The 19,846-nt window shown below is 40.5% G+C and overlaps 1 protein-coding gene across 2 annotated transcripts in view; it reads right to left on the minus strand.

Moving 5' to 3' along the window:
* Positions 1 to 19,846, minus strand: part of fgd (faciogenital dysplasia) — a 63,808-nt gene that overhangs the window by 16,113 nt on the left and 27,849 nt on the right. For both annotated transcript variants that reach the window (XM_008414078.3, XM_008414077.3), the window contains exons 2-5: positions 7,499 to 7,669; positions 4,159 to 4,360; positions 2,305 to 2,920; positions 649 to 738 (exon numbers count right to left, since the gene is read on the minus strand). In XM_008414078.3, coding sequence (XP_008412300.2) covers positions 649 to 738; positions 2,305 to 2,920; positions 4,159 to 4,360; positions 7,499 to 7,669 — 1,079 coding nt within the window. The remainder of the gene's footprint in view (positions 1 to 648; positions 739 to 2,304; positions 2,921 to 4,158; positions 4,361 to 7,498; positions 7,670 to 19,846) is intronic.

Genomic DNA, 19,846 nt, shown 5'->3' on the forward strand with positions numbered 1-19,846 from the left:
CCTACATCCACTTTCACCTCCGTACCAGCCCCAACCACAGGTGGGCTTTACAGTAACCATAGAAACGGGCACTGATGTAGCAAGAACAAAAACAGGAAGCAAACTATAAGGCTTTTCTGCCCTCGGGAAACAAATAAACCAACGCTACTCTGCGATAGGACAGCTGTTTATCTGCTGCACCACATGAGCTGAGCAAAGAGGAAGACAAGTCAACCACTGGCAGAGGATTCTCATCACAACGCAACAAAACCCTAACAGACCAAGGAGAAAAGAATCAGCTGAATATTCTGCATGAAGCAAATAATGAAGTAGTCATTTCCATGAGTGAACAGCGATTGTGTTTATTACACTGGATTAACACGAGCTGCTTACCAAAGCTGGTAAAACAAAATGACCAAAACAGATGCAGAGCAGTTGAAGATTATAGTACTACCGACCAAAAGTTCACACTTGAGCCACAAAGCTGATTTTTTTTTTTTTTTTTTTACATTTAAATATAACTCACATACACACAGAAATGTTCTCAGAAGATTAATCTTACACTGCTTCCAGTAACCTAGACTGATGGAGTTAGATCACGGTGAAAGCTTAAATCCAGCTCACATCTAACCACCACCAGAAAGAGATAAGTCGGCCGGTGTGCATTACCTGGTCAAGGAGGTTGAGTCTTTTCACATAGGCCTCTTCAGTGTGGAGGAGCTCTTTGGCGATGTTGAGGAGCTTCTGAGCCTCCGAGCACTGAGGAAAACGGATAAACACAAAAAGATTAACAAACCGATATTTGTTTTTACAAAGCTTATTTCTTAGATGCCAGATCAAACTGATTTGAATTTTAACTAAGGGAATGATTAAGATGCATATTTTAGTTCATTTAGAAAAAAAGAACAACTGAAAAATGCCAATCAGCTCTTAAAAGGATGCGACAGTATCGCAGTAGATTATTGTAAACTTAACAATTGAAACCAACAGGATGTGTTTATTGGTTGCTTCAGTGAAACTGAGAAACGTCATTCCTCTTTCTTTTGACTCTTTCGGTGACTAGTTGAAACAGTCCAAGAAGCCGAAAAATGTTTGAGTAAATTTAAATAAAACGAGGCTGCAGACTAAAAGTATTCTGCAGACTAAAAGTATTCTGGCTTCGCCGGCTGAACACGCACTGAAGTCACGGAGGATCGAGTCTGATGCAACAACGCGGGTTTCACAACAGATTAATTCCAGATAACTACAGACATTAGCCCCCACAGGAAGATTTTGACGTTCCCGGGTACTTAAAGGGAACACAAAATTCACCTCACAACGATCGTTGTTCTGATGAAAACGAAATGCAGCACATTCATTGTTCGTAAGCAGAGGCCACACAAAGTCAGCAGAAGTTGTTTTCAGTCGTCCTCCTGCAGCGTGCATCACTAAAAAACCCACATCCTCTGTGACAAGGCCGTCATTATGCACCCATCAACATGTCAGCTGCAATGTTAGGTTCACACACACACACACACGGAGCAGCAGCAACATGTATTTGCACACCCTTCCTCTGCACAGCAGTGTCGGGATCAGGAAGCGCTGAAGAGCAGCGGTGCCTTTTTCCTCCTGAAACGCTCAGGGTGTGGACAGACGGCAGCGGCTGCACGCGCTAGCTTTCATGTGACAGTTATGAGAAGTCTGGGTGTGTTCTATATGCATAAAAATCATCTGTGAGAGAAACATTTTGAGTTGGCACAAAGGTCTTCTTTGCACACGTTTTAATCTCTCTGGACTGTACTGGACTGGTCCCCATTTGATCCTCTGAAATCAAAAACTTCAGGGTACTTACAGGACAGTCTGTCTCAGAGGGAAATGCATGCACACAGTTTCAAGTACAGGTGCTGTTTACAATCAATAGCCCAGCTGAAATCTTAGTCCAGCTGTGGGAAAACCTAAAGTCGTGGACTTTGATCGAGCGATCCGCTCCAGCTCCTGTTACAGCTCTCGGGCAGGTATTTACCCTTTTATGTATGGGAAGAGCTGCTTTGAGATAGGAGTCAGTCACTTGTGCCGACTAAACTCAGGCTATTAGAGTGTCTAAGGTTTCATGCACAAGAACTCTTTGAAACCATTCACCCAAGCCGGGATAATAATAGACACAGGCTGTTTTTTTCCGTGACATAAAAGGCCGTCTGAGTGTCTGAGATGAAGTTTTTTTTTATCTGCTGAAAAATCCAGAGAAATTACCTCAAGACATGAAAATTAAACAGACTGCTAGAGATGAAAGCTTTGAATTGGATTAATGAGAAAGTTTTGCAGGAGATGGGCATGCATGGTACTCACTTTATGTGTGTCTGAGTGCGCATCTGTCAGATACCCGGTCTGTGTGTCTGTGAGAGACGGGATCTCCCCGCTGCTCCCCTCGTCTAAGTCACTGTCCTCGTCCTGCGTCGAGTCCCTCTTATTGTCCAGCGTAACACAGCAGGACACACTTTCCGTTTCGGTGACGCTGTCGTAATGATCCTCCTCGTCGATGGCGTCCTCGTTGGGGAACGCCTCCCCTTCGGTGGCACACGACGGGCTGTCGATGCCGCTGTCCCGGTTGGGGATCTTCCCGTTCTGTTGTGAGGAGTCAGTATTGTCCATAAGTTTATGGGAAGAGCCCTGTTCGCGGTCCGCGTCACTGATGCAGCCCACCCTCTGCGCGATGTCATGCTCCACGCAGTCATCCAGCCCACCGTCGTCCGAGCCGTCTATGTGCATTGAGGCGAGACGGGAAAGTTCGGACAGGCCATCAGTTCGCTCGGAGGGGCTTAGTGCAAGTTTGTCCACGCAGGAGGAGTCTCCCGCGACCTTCGCTGAGGCGTCCGCGCTGCAGGATGGAGGGAGGTCAGACGCAGTGTCCATTCTCAGACAAAGGTGCAGCTGCGACCGTGGGACCACCCCCAGGATGGGCACCCTGGGACAGAAAGATATTATTAATCACTAATTAATGACCAACTGGAAGCCTGGAAGAAGAAATCTGTTATATTTATCCAGCAACAAGTGCACATTTGTAAAATGCCTTGAAAAAAAGTATTCATACCCCCTTAACATGTTTACATTGGGTCTTTTTACAAACTTTATGGTATTTTATGATGATTTTATATGACAGATCAACGCAAAAAGGCATATAATTTTGAAGTGGAAGGAAAATGATTCACAGCTCAGAATGTTTTCAAAATAAAAATCTAAAAATCATAACCTGCATTTGTATTCAGTCCCTTTTATTCTGATCCAACCCAACTAAAACCCAGGGCAACTTGTTGGATAGAATCCACCTTCGTGTTATAATCTCGGTGTGAATCCAGCTGATCTGTGAAATCAGAGGTTTGCAATACCCCAAAGTGCATCATGAAGACCAAGGAACAGTTATGTTTATGGAAGATTGACAAGAGAAAAGGCATTGCTGAAAGAAAGCTGTAAGTCCCACATTGTGTGGTTTGTCAGAAGACATATAAAGGGACACACTAAGCAGGTAAAAGAAGCCGCTGTGGTCAGAAGAGACCAAGATATTTTTGGCCAATTCTGTGAGTTAAAGCACATCATTCTGAACCCACAGCCCACATGTTAAAACATGGCGGTGGCAGCACCATGCTATGGACATGGATTTCTTCCCAAGGGACAAGAAACTTGGTAGGAGTTGATGCGAGGATGGATGGAGGCTTCTGTTAGAAGAAAACCTGAGACTGGGGCTGGTTTACCCACAGACAGGAAACGACCACAATGGACTTGTTTTGAGAAAAGCACAAAATGACAAAGTCAAAGCTTGAGCAAAAACCAACCCAGAATATGTGGGAAGACTTGTTGCATCAAATATCTCTGAGGTTAAGCTATTATGCAGAGAGTGAGGAAAAATGTAGATGAGCAAAGCTGGTAGAGACAAAACCCCTCAAGACCTGCAGCTTCTGGGGTTTTCACAGTAACATTTGAAAAAAATAAATAAAAATAAAAACACCAAGTGTCACTTTTTCTAAACTTCAAAATTATACAGAACATTGTGTGTTGCAAAAAAAAAAAATCTAAATAAAAATACTAAAATTTGTATTGTAACATGACAGAATCTGAGAAGTTTCAAGGGTAGGGAGAACGGGACCACTAAAAAGTGCAAATTATGACTTTGATAAATGAACCGAGAGTTTCCTCACAGCCTCTTACCTGGAGTTATTAAACCTCTCGATGAGCTGTCCAACCTTCTGAGGCTCTTTCTGCGGCTGTGCTCCCTGGCCAGCAGGGCTCAGGCAAGGCTTCGGCTTAGGAGGAGGAGGGGGCGCCGGCAGAGGTCTGGAGGGCGCCGGGGGTATCCTCTTAGGTTTCTTGTCTTGGCCAAGGGCGAGCAGGTGCGCAGGTTTAGGGGGCACTGCACATGTATAAATCCAGACAATACGAGAGCATCAGAACAGGAGGAGACACATGGGGCTGATGGCATGAAGAGAAACGATCAGGTGACACGGATAAATCCCAGAGAGAGAATCTCCATGGCTGAGTCAAAAGCCTTGGTTGCTCCGTCCTGAGGCTTCGAGAGAGAAAACTTTTAAAAACTGAAAGGAACGGTAGCAGCAAGGCAGAGTAACATCGACCGTCTGCGACAGCTTTCGGACTACTTCCTTATTTCAGAACAGGATGCTGACAGCTCTGTGTTTCTGCGTGTGTAAGCCACAACACTTCCAGACAAAAAAAAAATAAAAGAAAAAACTATAGTCTTGAAACCAACACTGCTTCATGCGTGCATGCACATTACTGGTTTACCATTTTGATCTCAGTCTTTATATTTGGATATATTTAACTTTAGGAACCCAATTTGTTTGAAAGCAGGAAATAAAGTTTAATGTCACAGTCGTTCTAGTGAGCACTTCCTCTGTGTGCATGTTTCAGTCTGATGAAGCTAGACACAGAGGAAGAACTTTACTTCGCATTCAAATGTCCAAACAGAGCCTCTGTTAAAGAGACCAACCACTGGTGGACGTTTTACACTGACAAATATAGGAGGATTCTACAAAATGCAAATAATTTCCAAAAGCAGGCTGAAAAACAAGAGTGTATTTGAGACGAACAAAATGACTCAATATGACATGTTCTACAGGAGACAAATTTTAGAGAAACCATCCAGCTAGTGGCTTTAACTGAAGTTGAAGTTAAATAAATTTTAATCCAGTATTTTTGACTAAATACCAAAATTATACATTTTAGATGTCAAATTTGAAATGGATTATCACAAAGTCTTAAAAACAAGTTTATTTTAGATCACAATGAATAGGTATTATTAAGTTTTCACTAAGCAAATTAATGGCTGCATAAATGAACGCAGTATCAGTCTAAACAGAAGAACAGGAAAAGACGTGGAGTAAATATAACTGTAGCACCAAAACACTAAAATAATGGAAACTTTCCATGAAGAAATAAACAGAATATCAAGATATTTAACTGTAGGTCTCCTTTAAGGGGAGTGGCTACCGACCTTATTTTGGATCTAAAAAGAAAATAGACCCTTCCTTCCTGCCAAACCTATACTGACTCACCGGCAGATGTGTGTTCAAACAAAAAGCCTGTTTCCAAAATTTACTCATACTTCCATCCCAGGAAGGAGCTTCACTCCCATTTTTTCCTCTCATGTCAGAACAAAATAGTAAACCCTATTTTTATCATCCAGCCAGGTGATTCGTTTGTGACAAACTGGATGGTGGCAGCTTTTCTCCATACAGTTTTGTATTAGAATATGAAAAGTCTACTCAGTGTGTGGGTGTAACGATGATAAACCAAAAACTATTCAACACTAAATCCTACATCCTATATCTCTTAGAGGTCAAATCAGATGAGGCAACACATCAGAGTTGTTTTAATTCTTTTTATCCATTTCTATCTGTCTTGTTTTTTTATATATATATATATTTATTCAAACGACTTCCATCAATTCCCTCTTTTAGAGGCTTTTACTAATGCAAACTGATTAGTGATGTCGTCAGCTCAAATACACACTAAACAAAACTAGAAGCTGTTTTTCCTCACTGTGCTTCTTCAAAGCTTGGTTTTCTGCAAAAGTCTGCTGTGGAAATTCATATCAGATTATGTAGCTTTATCTAGCATCTTGAAAAGAGCAGATATTTATTCATGTCTTTATGCTCTATCAGACCATGAAACATGTCCAAAAGGAAGAATTTGTGTCAACACCAGTGGCATAAGAATAATTCTTACTCATCTGTTTAAAGAACAGGATTTGATCATGTTATACATTGCTATTTACAGTTTTGTTACTACAATGAAACCGTGGCATTTCTACAGAAGGATATCAACCGGAAAGTCAGCCCACACCTAATCACTGTTGACAAAACAAGACTTAGTTTCCTTTTAATTTGTGTAGAGTACATGTAGAGTGTTGTGCACATGCAAGCATAAATATCCACACAGAGGATTTTAAATGTGCCACAATAACTTGTTGTTCAACAACAAAAAATTCTAAACATTTCCAAATCTTTTCTGCATTCTCTTTAATTTTGAGAAAAGAGCATATTTATAGACTCTGGTGATTAAAATCAGGCTTTTTCATCCTGTTGCACTTTAGAGCGTAATCTATTTCAGGTCTCCTATTTTTTTTCCATTTCCATGTGTATATCTTTTTTAAGCAGATTTTTAGTAACGTACTTATTTACTTTACAAAACCATCTAGTTTGCAAGTTTTAGCTCTTTTGGCAGTTACTTTACATTTCAAAACGCACAAAAAAAAACTTGGTATTCTGGAGCCAATGCTTTGTCATGAAGAGCTAAAAAAGTTTATTTATTTGTTTAAAAATATTTGCCTACAAATTATAGGAGTAAAAAGTATCGGAAATATTCAGATTCAGATATCTGTTCCAGTTCTAGTTCCTACTTCAAAATACGAAAAGTGTGACACTTATTTATTATTAAGTATTCTTTATTATGTTGAGTTCTCTGAAGGACCAAGACTTTAATTTTATTTCAAATAAACATGATTTTCACCCAGATTTTTTGAATCTTGTTAAATTATTTCACCCACTAACACACTTAAATGAACTGTGATTATATATTAATCTTCCCACGAGAATTTTCAGCTTTAGAACATTTCCAAAGACAGATTTTGCTTTAAAGTCATCACCACTTCGATGATGAGCTATGTACAGTTAGAGGGATTTATCCCAGCACCTCTCTCGGCATACGAGGGCTTTTAAAAATCGGGGACAAGTCTGTGGTGTCCCAGCATTGCTCCTCAGACGCCCTCTAAACTTAGCGCATGTTGTTCATATTTTTCATTCTTCAAATGAAACCAAAACACAAACACTTGGGAACCGCTGGCCTCCTTTTCCACCAGCTGCTCCTGCAGCAGCGACCTACTAAAACAGCGTGAGTGGCAGAGTGAGGCCGTACGGAGAAAGGAGGTTTGACGGCACAGAAGCAATGACAGATTAATAGCATGGGGTCCGATCCTGCGGACACCCTTCAATTACGACGGCAGGGGCCAACACCGTGCCAAAGGGGTTTTTACCTTGAGGTTTTTGTGCAGTCGGCGGTCTGGGTAAGGTGGAGGTCTGGGGCCGCGGCTTGATGGCGGGCTTGTCGTGACATGGTCTGGTGGTTGGGCCTTTCTTTGCCAGCCGTGGAGAACACAGGTAGTCCACTGATCCACACGAGTACTGCAGGGAGGAGGCCGGCAGATCTGCAGACAGGAAAACAAATAGCCCGCAATATTAGATATCGATCACTCCTAACAAGATTCCACTGAAAAACACATCTCTATCCCACTATAATCCTGCTGCCACAGAAACGCAGCGGTGTCAGTGAATGACCTTCACGGCAGTGTGTGCTTTGGGAAGTCGCTCTGAGATCAGAAATGGAGAAGAGGAGCCTGAGAGCATCAGTCCTGCAGAGAAGAGCCACGGGCTTCTGTCAGTCTTTGTGGCCTGAATCTGACTCATTACATCTGACCTACTCTGAACGTCTTCTACAAATAGATTGTGTGTTTCTATGTGTGAGTTACATAAACAGAACAGAAGTATGCCCTTCTATTTTCTTTTTCCGACATAGAAATAGAGATGCAAGATATTCCAGTCAATTGACTTCCACTTTGAGGCAAAGGTAAAATGCAATTTTATAAGAGCTTGATGTGCTTAACGGATATTGCAAATATCCAATTTTTTTGCAATATAGTTTTCTTGACTTTATGAAACTCTGGTGTCTTGTAGCCAGTTTCTGCCTAAGCATATACATGACTGTGAAGTACAAATTTTTCACATTGGACATAAAAAAACTAAGTTAACACTAGTTCCAAAGGTGATATTAAAACCTATTTTGCATCTGCAATCGACAAGTAGGTCGAGCCAAGAACAGCTGGAGTTTTCCAACATAGTCTAATTATCTGAAGAAAAAGAAAACACTCCAATAACTGGAGTTGGCAGAGAATGTCTTCCTGAACCTGCATGCTAACGACAGAAAATCTGTAAAAGATGTGGTAAAAAAAAACCAAACAGTTCCACTAAAAGGAAACCTTTTATTCTTTGTCACAAGTCATGTACAAATCGCTCAGCTTTTGATCTGACCTGTATGTTATTTTGTTTATTAAATGCATCGAAACTGAACTCAATCTGCACATTAATAAAAAACATCGTGTTCTTGGATGCAGTTTTAATGTTTTGAGTTTAGTGAAAATCAGATAGTTTGGGGACAAAATGCCTTGATGCACAAAAAGGGATAATCTTGCAATCCCTTCATTCTCTGTTGGATTTTAAACTTCTGCTTCAGTCAAGAAGACTGCAGCCCTTTTTCCATTCATGGTCAGTGTTTAGTGGAATAAATTGTTAAAAACTGACGTATTTGCATCAGTTATACCTAGAGCAAAGTTTTCTTGAAAAGATAATGTTGCCTTCCATTTAAACAGTGGATGTAAAAGTTGCTCAGGCTAAACAAGCCTGGCTTTCATCGCCTTCATTTAAGTTTAATGGGAACTAAAACAAATCAGATGGCAAACGGTTAACCTGAAGTAGCTGAGAAAAACATGTCGGTCATCTTGAAATCGCAAATCTGTCATTGATTTAAAACCTGATCAGTGCATCTCTATCTGCAACAGATGTAAAAAACCCAGAATTTGCTCATTTCCTCCCCAGAATTTAATGTGTGACATCAAGGGGAGAGATAATATGATAATATCCTGCTAGACAAGAGAAGATGACATTCAAAGAAGGTAAATGTGTGTTGAACTTTACAGGTCAGGAAATGGCTGCAATAAAACTGTTTAAACTCGATAGGAATAATTAAAACATTTAAAACAACTACAACAGTAAAAAATAAATAAATAAATAAATAAATAAATAAATAAATAAATAAAACAAGGCCGGAACATATTATACCATGCAGTGTGAGGAGGTTTGAAAAGGAGGTATATAAAAAAATCTCTAAAGCTTACTGTTGCAGAACTGCAGCAAAGAGTGTCATCTCCAAAGTAACCTGAGGTTTTTCTGTCCTACCAACACGAAAGTAGACTAACATAGCCACTTTTAACCAAAACAATGGGATTTCATCAGATGAGAAAAGGATTGAGCTTTTTTTTTGGGTATGGATAAAAACTATGGATGGTAAAGCACACTGCAGGATCTCTGATGCTCTGGATCCGTTTTTCTCCTAAAAGTCCTGGGAACATTGTTAGAGCGCAGAGCGTCATGAGCCTTTTGAAACAACAGGACATTTAAAATATCAAGGAGGTGGACTTTAGCTACCATCTTCTAATGAGATTAAGATCCAAAATGTGTAGCCAGTGGTTCACCAGAACCAAAATCCCACTTGCATATGCAAAATTACCAGAACTTAGATCCTATAGAAAAGCTGTGATGTAACTAAGAAAAGACCCAGTTCCTTCTCTCTGTATATATAACAACTTTATAAAATCTGAGATCTACAATAAAACTAAGTGCTTTCTTATTGGCAGAAGAAGGTTGTATTAATAGCAACAAATGGGTTCTACAAATAATGGCAGTTGTTATTCCCTCCACTGAATAAAAATAATAAAGTTTGGATTTTTCTAAAATGTGCCAAATGCAATACAATATGAATTTATTTGAAGGATTTTCTTACATTTCTTTAACCATAAATATAATCGGCACCATATTTAGGATCAACTAAAGAAAAAACAGGAAGTAAAGGCATTTACTGATATATTTGTAACATCTACAGATCAGTTCTTTGTTCCATTTTGCTTTTGGCAAAGAATTTAAGTTAACTGGTAAAAAAAAGAAAATCTCATGTTAAAACTCATTACATTCAAGACCTGTGATTGGCTTCAAAAGCAGCAAGAGAGTAGACTTTCGTTTGTGTGGCATCTAATTTCTTGGTTGGTTATTTTCCTCAGATTTGAATTTTCCCCAGTGACACAGTGTCACAGCGGTTCTTTCTCAAATGAATTTTAACCCAAAATTACCCCAAGCACCTTACAAGAGTCCTGGCACATCTAATTTGGTGTTTGCAAGAGGTGCTGCAGGCGGTGGAAGCAGAAAGAAATTCAATCGGTAATGAGTCCTGTTATGCGTCCCGCCCCGTGTGGCAGTCGGTAGTGGAATAAAAGCAGCTCTTCAGGCTCTGCGTTTTACACAGGAAGGAGGCAAAGAAAAAAAAAAGAACATTCTCCAAGGAGAGGCTCACCAAATCAGCGCGGTAATCAGAGATGACTCGAGAAGGCAAGACAGGAAATGCTCAACCTGTGATGAAGAGGACAAAAATGTCCAGCAGGCAAATGAATGGATCGTCAAGAACTCCCAGACCCAAGACTGGTTGAGGTCTCTCCTGGGAAAAGCAAACAACCTTGGCAGAGGGAGGCACAAGAGCTGTTACCTATGGAAACACGGTGTAGCCATGGTTACCCGAGAGCTCAACCTGGCCCTTAAGTCGAGCAGTAACTTGATGACACAGCAGAGAGGAAGGCAGCTGATTCTCGCGCTTTTTAATAGGAAAATCCAACAAAGCAAAAGCAAAAAAAAAAAAAAGCTGCACAGCTCAACTAAACCATCAGTAGAACACCTGAATTAAAAAGAAGGAAAACACATACAATGCCATTACCTTGTGTAAAGTCTTTGAGCGTCAAATATCCAAAGTCCAAAGAATAAGTGCCGGTAAAACTGTGCTCAGCCAGTATCACAATAAATCCTGCCCTCCCAGTTTTTTCCAGTGCGCGTGTGCGCAGCCGAGACCAGTATGTGTCACGCACACACCCTGGGAAGACCTTCAAAGCTCACCTATGCATTACGCTCGAGCACACACGTTTTAGCTGCCGGTTCCCAGCAGTGTTCCTGAAGTTGCACCTGTCTGGCTCACCTGTTGAACTTGATCCTGGTTCCTCCTCCTCCGCCTTCTCCTGGGGCCCCAAGTGACAAGACTACATGTCACAGAAGGAGCCCCATAATCCCTGGACTTTGTCCATGACACGCAACAACTCGAATGACATTTAATAACTAAGCAGGCTTTACGAGTCCGGTACAGAGGAGATCCTTAAAATGATTACACCGAAAACAAGGAAGTTTTAAGAAGAGTTTTTGTTCTAAACAAAAAAACAAGACAGATCTAATCTCAGTCTTTTTTTCTCTGCTCACGGTCACAGACAAACTAGTAATCTCTCGTTTTACCAGTCTCTTTACACCCGGTGTGAGTCAGCACCCTGAGAGCAGTCAGTGGGAATATGTTAAGCTGTAACCTGAAACTTTGCATTATGGTGTTTTCTTAAACCCATTAACAGTGTCTGAACTGCACCTGAGTGACAGAAACATTCAAACACTTTCAGGTATTTCAGTCTGATGCAAACATAAGGACAGTGCCATCCTCTGTCTGAAACCTCTGGTTGCATCATGACGGGAGCAAAGAACAACCCAAAGGAATGTGACTCTTATCCAAATAAAAACAACATGCATTCCTCTGTGTATTTATCTTTCAGTTCTTTTATCTTGTGTACGATTCATAAACAATAAGCAACACAAAGAGCTTAACATAGCGACCAGTGGTAGGTGTTGGCATAGGTCCTTTGGGTGGTTTCCCAGGGTAGCATCAAAAGGGGCAGAGCAATGCACAAGCACTACATAATAAACGTAGAACCTATTCAGCTTCCCCTTGAATATGCTGCATGCATGTGCATAGAGAGCAGGAAAGAAAATGGTAGCCGTTTTATATTTCTCCAGGAGTTCCATGATTTTCCTGCATTTTCATTGGTTGGAGAGCAGAAAAAGGAGGGACTTTCCCAGGGAATCATTTCTGTAAGAAGCACCACTGATTAATACCAGTTATTACATCAGTGCAATCCATTGTGATAGAAACATTGCACACCAATATTGCAATTCTGCAGCTCTATTTAAAATAAACTAAAAGTGCAATAACAGCTTAACCTTATGTTGGTAGAAAATATGGATAATGTAAAATATGTTGCATCCATATTAAAAAAACTGAACGCCTAATCTCTAGACAGCGACTTAAAGGGAAAGATTCATACTCTACCTCTTATCAGCCTTCAAACACGTGCAAACACACACAATTCACAAATGCAGCCGCCTGTCAGTCACTGTCAGCCCCGAGGCGACTCCCCTCCGTCCTCTCACAATCATTTATCACCCATCACCCCCTGAGTACAGTCCTCTCGTCCCACTGATATCTGGGAGACAGATTGCTTTGAGTCAGCAGAGTCTCCCTGCTCAGACAGACAGTCAATCGGGTCTCCAGCCCCGGAGAGGACGACCTGACAGTAGGGCTCTGATAACAGACCGCCATGTCTGTGATGCAGACACTAGAATAATGAAACGACACACTCACAAATGTTTGCATGTCCCAGTTTCTCTAACTTTGTTGCACACATTCCATTACTTCAATTGTGATTGGCTACATTGGAAATATTAACTGCATAACAAAAAAAAGGCAAATTTGACCAATACATGTCGGATCAGTCTTTTAATTTCCCCTAAAAATGAGGAAATGAGAGTGATAGGTTACCCATCACTAATATCTCAACCCCATTTTATATTCACTATTGCAATTTTTTTTCTCCCAATCTTCCTGCTCCTCCTCGTTTTGACTCCACTTGTCTATTTTACTCCAGGTGAAGCAGGAGACAGTAATGAGAGCTCTGACCTCGATCTACTTCAGCTTTTACCCCACGGTTTAACAACAGAAACAGAAATCCAGAGACAATAACAAATACAACAGTATATTCCGTTTATATAGATCCACAGAAAAAGAGAAACAAAACGCATGGATTAACATAAAAAAACAGAAAGCTGGCAGGTTTCAGAACATAAACAGATTTAATCTTTAAGTGACTGGTTAATTTTTATCCAAACCAGAAACAATCCAATATTTCATTTTGGTTCCTGATTTCCTATCTTTGGTTTTTGTGAAGCTGCGACCTGCCAACTTCTCTTAATTGGCAGCATTTTATTCTTTTTCTAGTTGTTTCTGTTGCCACTGGTCATTCAATGTTTATATTAGGGGCTGAGGCAACGCGGTTCGAGACAGAAGCCACAGTTTTGTTCTGAAACTATTATTTAAAAAACAAGCATATTTTGAACCATCTTTAGTCCTTTAGTATTTTATATTTGAGATAAACAGTTATTGTGGCTAGCGCTACAAACCAGACATCAGACAATGCAGATCTTTGCATAACTGTGAAATTGTCAAAACGATTTTTAACCCAACATGTTCCATGACAGAAAGGTTAAAGGCTTTAAAAGAAGAAACGTAATTCAGCCGTCCTGTTATCTATCGGAAGTCTTGATCTCTCTCTCGCTATCTCAGCCTACACAAACTCTTTCTTCTTAAGCTGTTCAAAACCGTCCTTAAAAATTACTTCTTAAACCTCGGGGCAATGCACACATTTTTACTAGGAGAACCAGCACTTAAGGGTGCCGTAAATGAAAGCCAAAGTTCCCACTGAACACTAAAACAACAACATAAGAGCCTCACATTAGGAGAATCAACTACAAACACCGAAATAACAAAAAACACCCACAGTAATGTTAGTGTGGCGAACTGGTGTCAACAACATATAAAAACAGGACTGCTGCAGGATTTAAGTCGGTTTCTACAAAGAGGCTTATTTCCTTCATGAACCAACAAAGCTTCAACTGTCAGTCCACCGTTGGGCTTCTGTGCACTTGCACGCATAACATGCAGAGGGATCAACAGATTTCTAATCATCCATTGTGTGGCTGCAGATTGACAATCTTCTTCTCTGCCCAGTTCCTCTAGTCAGCAGATCCATTTCAGATCCATATTTATTATGTTGTTTAAGGATCAGTGGCGCCTGAAGTTTCTGCTGTATCAGTGCTTCCTGGGAGCAAGCCAGGGGGGTGGTAGGATATCTTGTTGGGTGCCCTTACTCGGGTCAGTAGGCACAGCGGGCACAGTGACATGTCTCCCACAGTAAGTGGGAAGATTTCAGATAAGCGCTATGTGATATACTAGCAGGATAAGATGGGAAGAAGCTGAGAGCTTAGAAAGAGGATGAGGGCGCAGCAGACGGCTGGGATATGTTAAGGAACTCAAAGAATCAGAAAATGAATAAAAAATGATTGAAATTATTTTATAGCAACACTTCAGTGGGGAATGTCGTTACTGAGTGAAGAGAGGCTCACCAGGGCAAAGGTCTTATAAGAAATCATTTCCTACTGAGGCATGCGAGCTGTTTATTCAAGCTGCCTTGACATTTCACAGCCTGGCAGCTTGGTTTTATTCTGGTAAAGAGTCCAGGTTTATTTGATATTTGATGTGCATTTAGGAATATTTAGAAATAAGCCAGTTAAGCTAAGGGTGTATTTACGCCAGGGAACACAAATGTTTATATGCTAATGGGACCAATTATGGTAAAATATTTGTGAAAATAGACTATAGATCACAGCAGAAAGAGTAGTTAAAGTCTCCTCTCAAATATCAGATGTGCAAAAAAATTGTTTGCGACTGATGGCATGTTTTGTGAAGGAGTAATCGGGTTTTACTATATCTTTTTTGTGTGTTCGTAGACACACAAAAAAGATATAGTCACGATTATATAAATAGTTCTGTTATTTATCATTTTTAAAGAGGATTTGGAATATGCTAAATTTTATATAGACCAATCAGAGCTTTACAAAATCAATTATATTTAGTTAAGAATAATCAAAAACAGTGATTGGCAAGTTAATATTAGACTAGTAACTCGAACAGTTTCAAAACGAATCAGCTCCCTCTAAAATGTGCTCCCTGTTCCCTGAGAAAACAAGGGAGAGGGCATTGCTGTGGCAACAGGCCTGATTTATACTGCTAATTTAAAAGCCAGGTCAGAGTATCCTCTTAAATGTAAACTCCCTCTAGCTGGAGCTCAAATCTGATAAAAGTGCGGGTGTTTAGTAAACGAATAAGTCAGAAATCTCTCTGAAAAGCACAGCACACATGTGCATCCTTTATTCCCCAGACGTTCCACTGTCCTTGGCGACCGGTCACAAGAAAAGCCGAGGGTGAGATATGACACATTTAGTGACCTTTTCCCCACCACATGACTCAAGGCTTCACAATCAGTAACCAGGAACACATTGAATAAGAGTCACAGGAGGACAGTCAGAGGCTACAATAAAAACACAATGTCATCAGGACTTGACAGAGGAGGATTATTAAAATTTCAATACAGTCCTGTGGTTGCTTCCTCATTACCAGAGCTAATGTAACCGGATGTTTTAGAGGCACGGTGCAGAAAAATGAGTCCCTGTTTGGCTGCAGTCGGCTCTGTAAGCCTGAGCATCCCTGTAAACAACTACAGATTGGCAATTAGGACAGCGCGCACACACATACACACACATACACGCTTTGATGAAAACAAGGGGGTTTACAAACCTGCCGTTAGAGATGAGTGCCCAACTGTCCCAGAAACTACTGAGGCCTTACTGAAAGCTACTGTGGCTGCTTTCAATGGTGGGTTTTCACAGAGCAACAGAAAAACCCAACTGGACTCTGTGAACAACAATCAAAGCTGGTGCTTTTTTTTTTTTCCATTCCCAAAGGGAGTGAGGGAGGTCTTGACAAACACAGTTCTGCTCCATGACTCACCGGTACCTAACGCCCAAAATAGCATTTTCAAAACAAATTTCAATCAGTTTCCACCCCAAGGGACGGGACTGTAATAGGAAAAATCCTCTGTGGTCAAGGCTTGATCAATTGTTGTACCGACAAAGGCTCTTTGAAGTGCAAATACATTGATTATCTCATGCTGACAGGTGGAATTTACCAATCATTAACATAGTCAAGACTCGTCAAAAAACGGCCTCACTGGCTTAATTCATGATTGATTAAACGTTGATTGAATGAATAAATGCGGTTTCCACCTGGAACAAATGCATCAATGCATGGATGCTAAGTCTCAATGCATAATAGCATGCAAACGCTGCAAAAAAAAAAAAAAAAAGCTTCAGTTTTTCAATTTATAGAAACCCGTCTGCAGCACGGACCACTAAGGAGCACTTCGCTCATCCCATATAGCAACTATCACACAGCGATATGCTAGCGTTTTACTGCAGACCACAAAGGGTTCAAATCCCACCAAAGAAAAACATCATGTTACCAAAAACACAGCCGTCTAAATCATTGGCTTTCCCAAATAAAACACAGCCCACAGGGAGAGAACATTCTGCAAGCAAACAAAACACAGCTGGAATGGCCACAAAACTACACCTCTACAAATGACAGAGAAGCAATTGGTGTATGTTGAACTTATTCAATGAGCACAGTTTTTTCTACCTATACATTTGAAATTAAAATTTAACAGAGGTTGAAACCACAGGAAAATAACTTAAAAAAATCATTCAATCAGGTACACTACCCTACTGGTCCTCCATTAACTTAATATTCACCTGCATAAAATATTTTTGAGGGTATTTTGACCCTGAAACGTGTAGTAAAACGAATGGAGTTACAACAGCTTTTATTAAAAGTAAGGAAGAATAAATGTTTATATTTACATACCTCAATGTCAATGCAGAGATGGTTAAGATTTCAACTGCAAGAGATCCACCACCATAAAATACGACACACTGGCGGCAGCCAGGAGCTCAATCTACACTCCTTTACGACATACACTGTTCTGTGTAACTGTGTCATCATGAAACACACAGCTGCACAGCTCATGCTTCACAAGATATAATCACAGCAGGTACAACAATATGCTCCAAAAAAAAAAGAGAGAAAAGAAATTAACCCCACAGAGAAAACAGCTCTAACCCACACCGCTGTTAGCTCCGATCAATAAAACTAATCTGTTTAAATTAAAGACGATATATATATATTTTTAACATGTCTAATCCCACAGTGAGGCTGAAGCTCGTCTCCAGCGGTGAATGAGTGAGAGTCATGGCTTACGCTACACACCTCACGGTTTTTGTTTGAGGGCACCGTCTTACTTTAATCTTATTTTTAAGATTTAGTAGGAATAAACCCCATTTTAAAAAATCCCATCTGTTCCTGTTTTTGCTCTAGAGTTGCTTGCTTGCCTTGGCGACACGAGCTGTAAGCGCTGCAGCCGCCGCAGCTTTACCCAATCAGCCTCTGGCAACCTTCAGATCCCACTCAGTCATCTCCGTATCAGGTTTATTTCTTTATCCTATTTAACAAAATAATATTTTTGTCCAAATATTCTCTTTTTCCAACTAATTTTATCCACAGTGCTCAACAATTATTATTTTTAATGCGTGTCCATGCCTTTAACCGGGCTCCTCTCACACCACCCTGCATCTGTTCCAGGCAGGATGGATGTCAGCATGTGAACAAGGAGTGCCTGAAAAGGTGCTGACAGTCAAACAGCCCCAGAGTGGCCCAGCCCGGCCCCGTGCAGGTCAACGTGTTGCTCATTCCTGTCTGGATCAGCCCAGTCTGGTTGGTCTTATCCAGGAAGAGTGTGTGTATGTGCAGGTGTGCAGGAGTGGGCTGATGAAATCGAAAGGTTGAGGTGGGAGAGGAAGCGGGATCCTGCTCCTCTGTGCTGATACGTCTTGGATTCACACCAACACACACAGGGAAAGAGAAAGGTCACTTGTCCTGAACAGCGAAAAGTCTTTGTTGACGTCAGAATAATTTTCAAAATGTCACTTGGCTCCTCGGAGGCAAAGTCAGCATCGAAGGCAGACTGAACTTTCAAGAAAACGTCTGACTCACAGCAATTTTCAGGACCGGTCGGTCCCTCGAACTTCAAAAAGTAGCAAAGGAGGTTTGTACTAAAAATCAGTGTTTGTAGGGAAAGCTCTGAACCGAAACAAACAGAACAATTTTGATATGTTCTGTGCATCTGAAGGGTGAGACATACCAACAGCCATGAGGAAACACTCACACAACCACCACTGTACAAGGAGAGGGTTATTAAAGGAGCCAGGTATACAGTAGACAGACTAATAAAGGCTCCTGTTTCCTCTGTAATGGCTCCCTTGAGTTGAGCACAGCGCAACGCAGCTTGGAGGCTCATTGGTGTTCTCACAGTACGGAAAGAAGAGGACCAAATAACGCGCTTATAAAATCAAACACTAAAGAACCTGTCTCAATATTTAAACTTGGTAAATATGTGCTGACCTGCATGCAAACTGGCACTATCTTTCAAAATGACTGCACCGTAATAGATTAGTCCCTCTGGGAATAAAACATGCAATTATTATAATCTCCGAAGTAATTAACATGCAGGCCACACACGGGCAAGACGTTAAGGGATTATTCTGAGACGTAAACTATAGATTTTATTATTTTTCAGCATGGGATTTAATTAAGGCAAATATATTGCTTTTCTTTTTTAGAGTCAACACCTTAACTGAGGAAAAGGTCAAATAAGAAAATAAAAGAATAAAAGTCAAATCTGCCAGTTAAGGTCAAAGGTAAAATTAACATTTTAATGTCACATAGCTATATAGACTGTCTGGATGATCGTAGTGTTAAACACTTAATTCTGAGGTGGTAGCAACATAAAATAAATCCACTGAACCAAAAGCATTTTTGAGGCTGAAAATATTCCAAAAATAGTTTCCGTCATGTCCTGACCTCTAATCCTAATCAAATGCTGACTTCTTAAATTAACATCAGGCTTAAATTATTTTTGTTTAGGTTTCTCTTTTGTGTATAAGCATTGGGAGTCTTTATCCAAGTGTTACTAGACAGGAGCAGAAAGAGGGAGGTCACTTGTTTAGGCTGGATAGCGTGTTAGAAGATTTGCCGCACAGTATTAGGATGCCGACGCTGTGCGGTACAGATCAGAAATCACTAGAAACAGAGAGAAAGTGGCTCTGGACTGGAATCAGACGATTTTCAGGATTATCCGCCCTGACTGTCCGTTGGAAACCAAGTAAAAACAACATTATCGTTTTCTTGTTAGTCACCATATTATTTTTATTTTCACTCTATCTGAGTTGAACTGGATTGGTAGTTTTCAGTATCACAAGTTCAGTCCTTGTGATCTACTATCCTGCAACTTCTAGATGCTTTCCAATAACACAGCTGAATCGACTGACTCATCAGCATTTTTTTTTAGCTCTACTCTGTGAAGAAGTTTGTCCAAAATTAGAATGGATTTGACAACTCGCATGAAAACAATCTTACTAAAACTGTCACAAATCTTTAATTAAGACGTAGTTACCCACTATTCTCATTTGGTCTTACTACAACTTTAAAATGTAATATTAGTAAAGAGAATTTAGAAACCTTTGGAAATTTCAGCTCGGACACACCTCCCCTGATTTATACAGTTTATATGGTTAGTCAACCTTTCTAAAAGCTGCTCATTGTTTTTTCTTTCACCCAACTCGTGGTTAAATCAAAGCTTTGGTGGAGATACTTTACAAAGAGCTGCAGGAAACTTAACTGCCTGCAGCTGGCT

The sequence above is a fragment of the Poecilia reticulata genome, chromosome 7 (genome assembly GCF_904066995.2).
Source record: "Poecilia reticulata chromosome 7, P_reticulata-male-v2, whole genome shotgun sequence".
Classification (NCBI taxonomy): domain Eukaryota; kingdom Metazoa; phylum Chordata; class Actinopteri; order Cyprinodontiformes; family Poeciliidae; genus Poecilia; species Poecilia reticulata.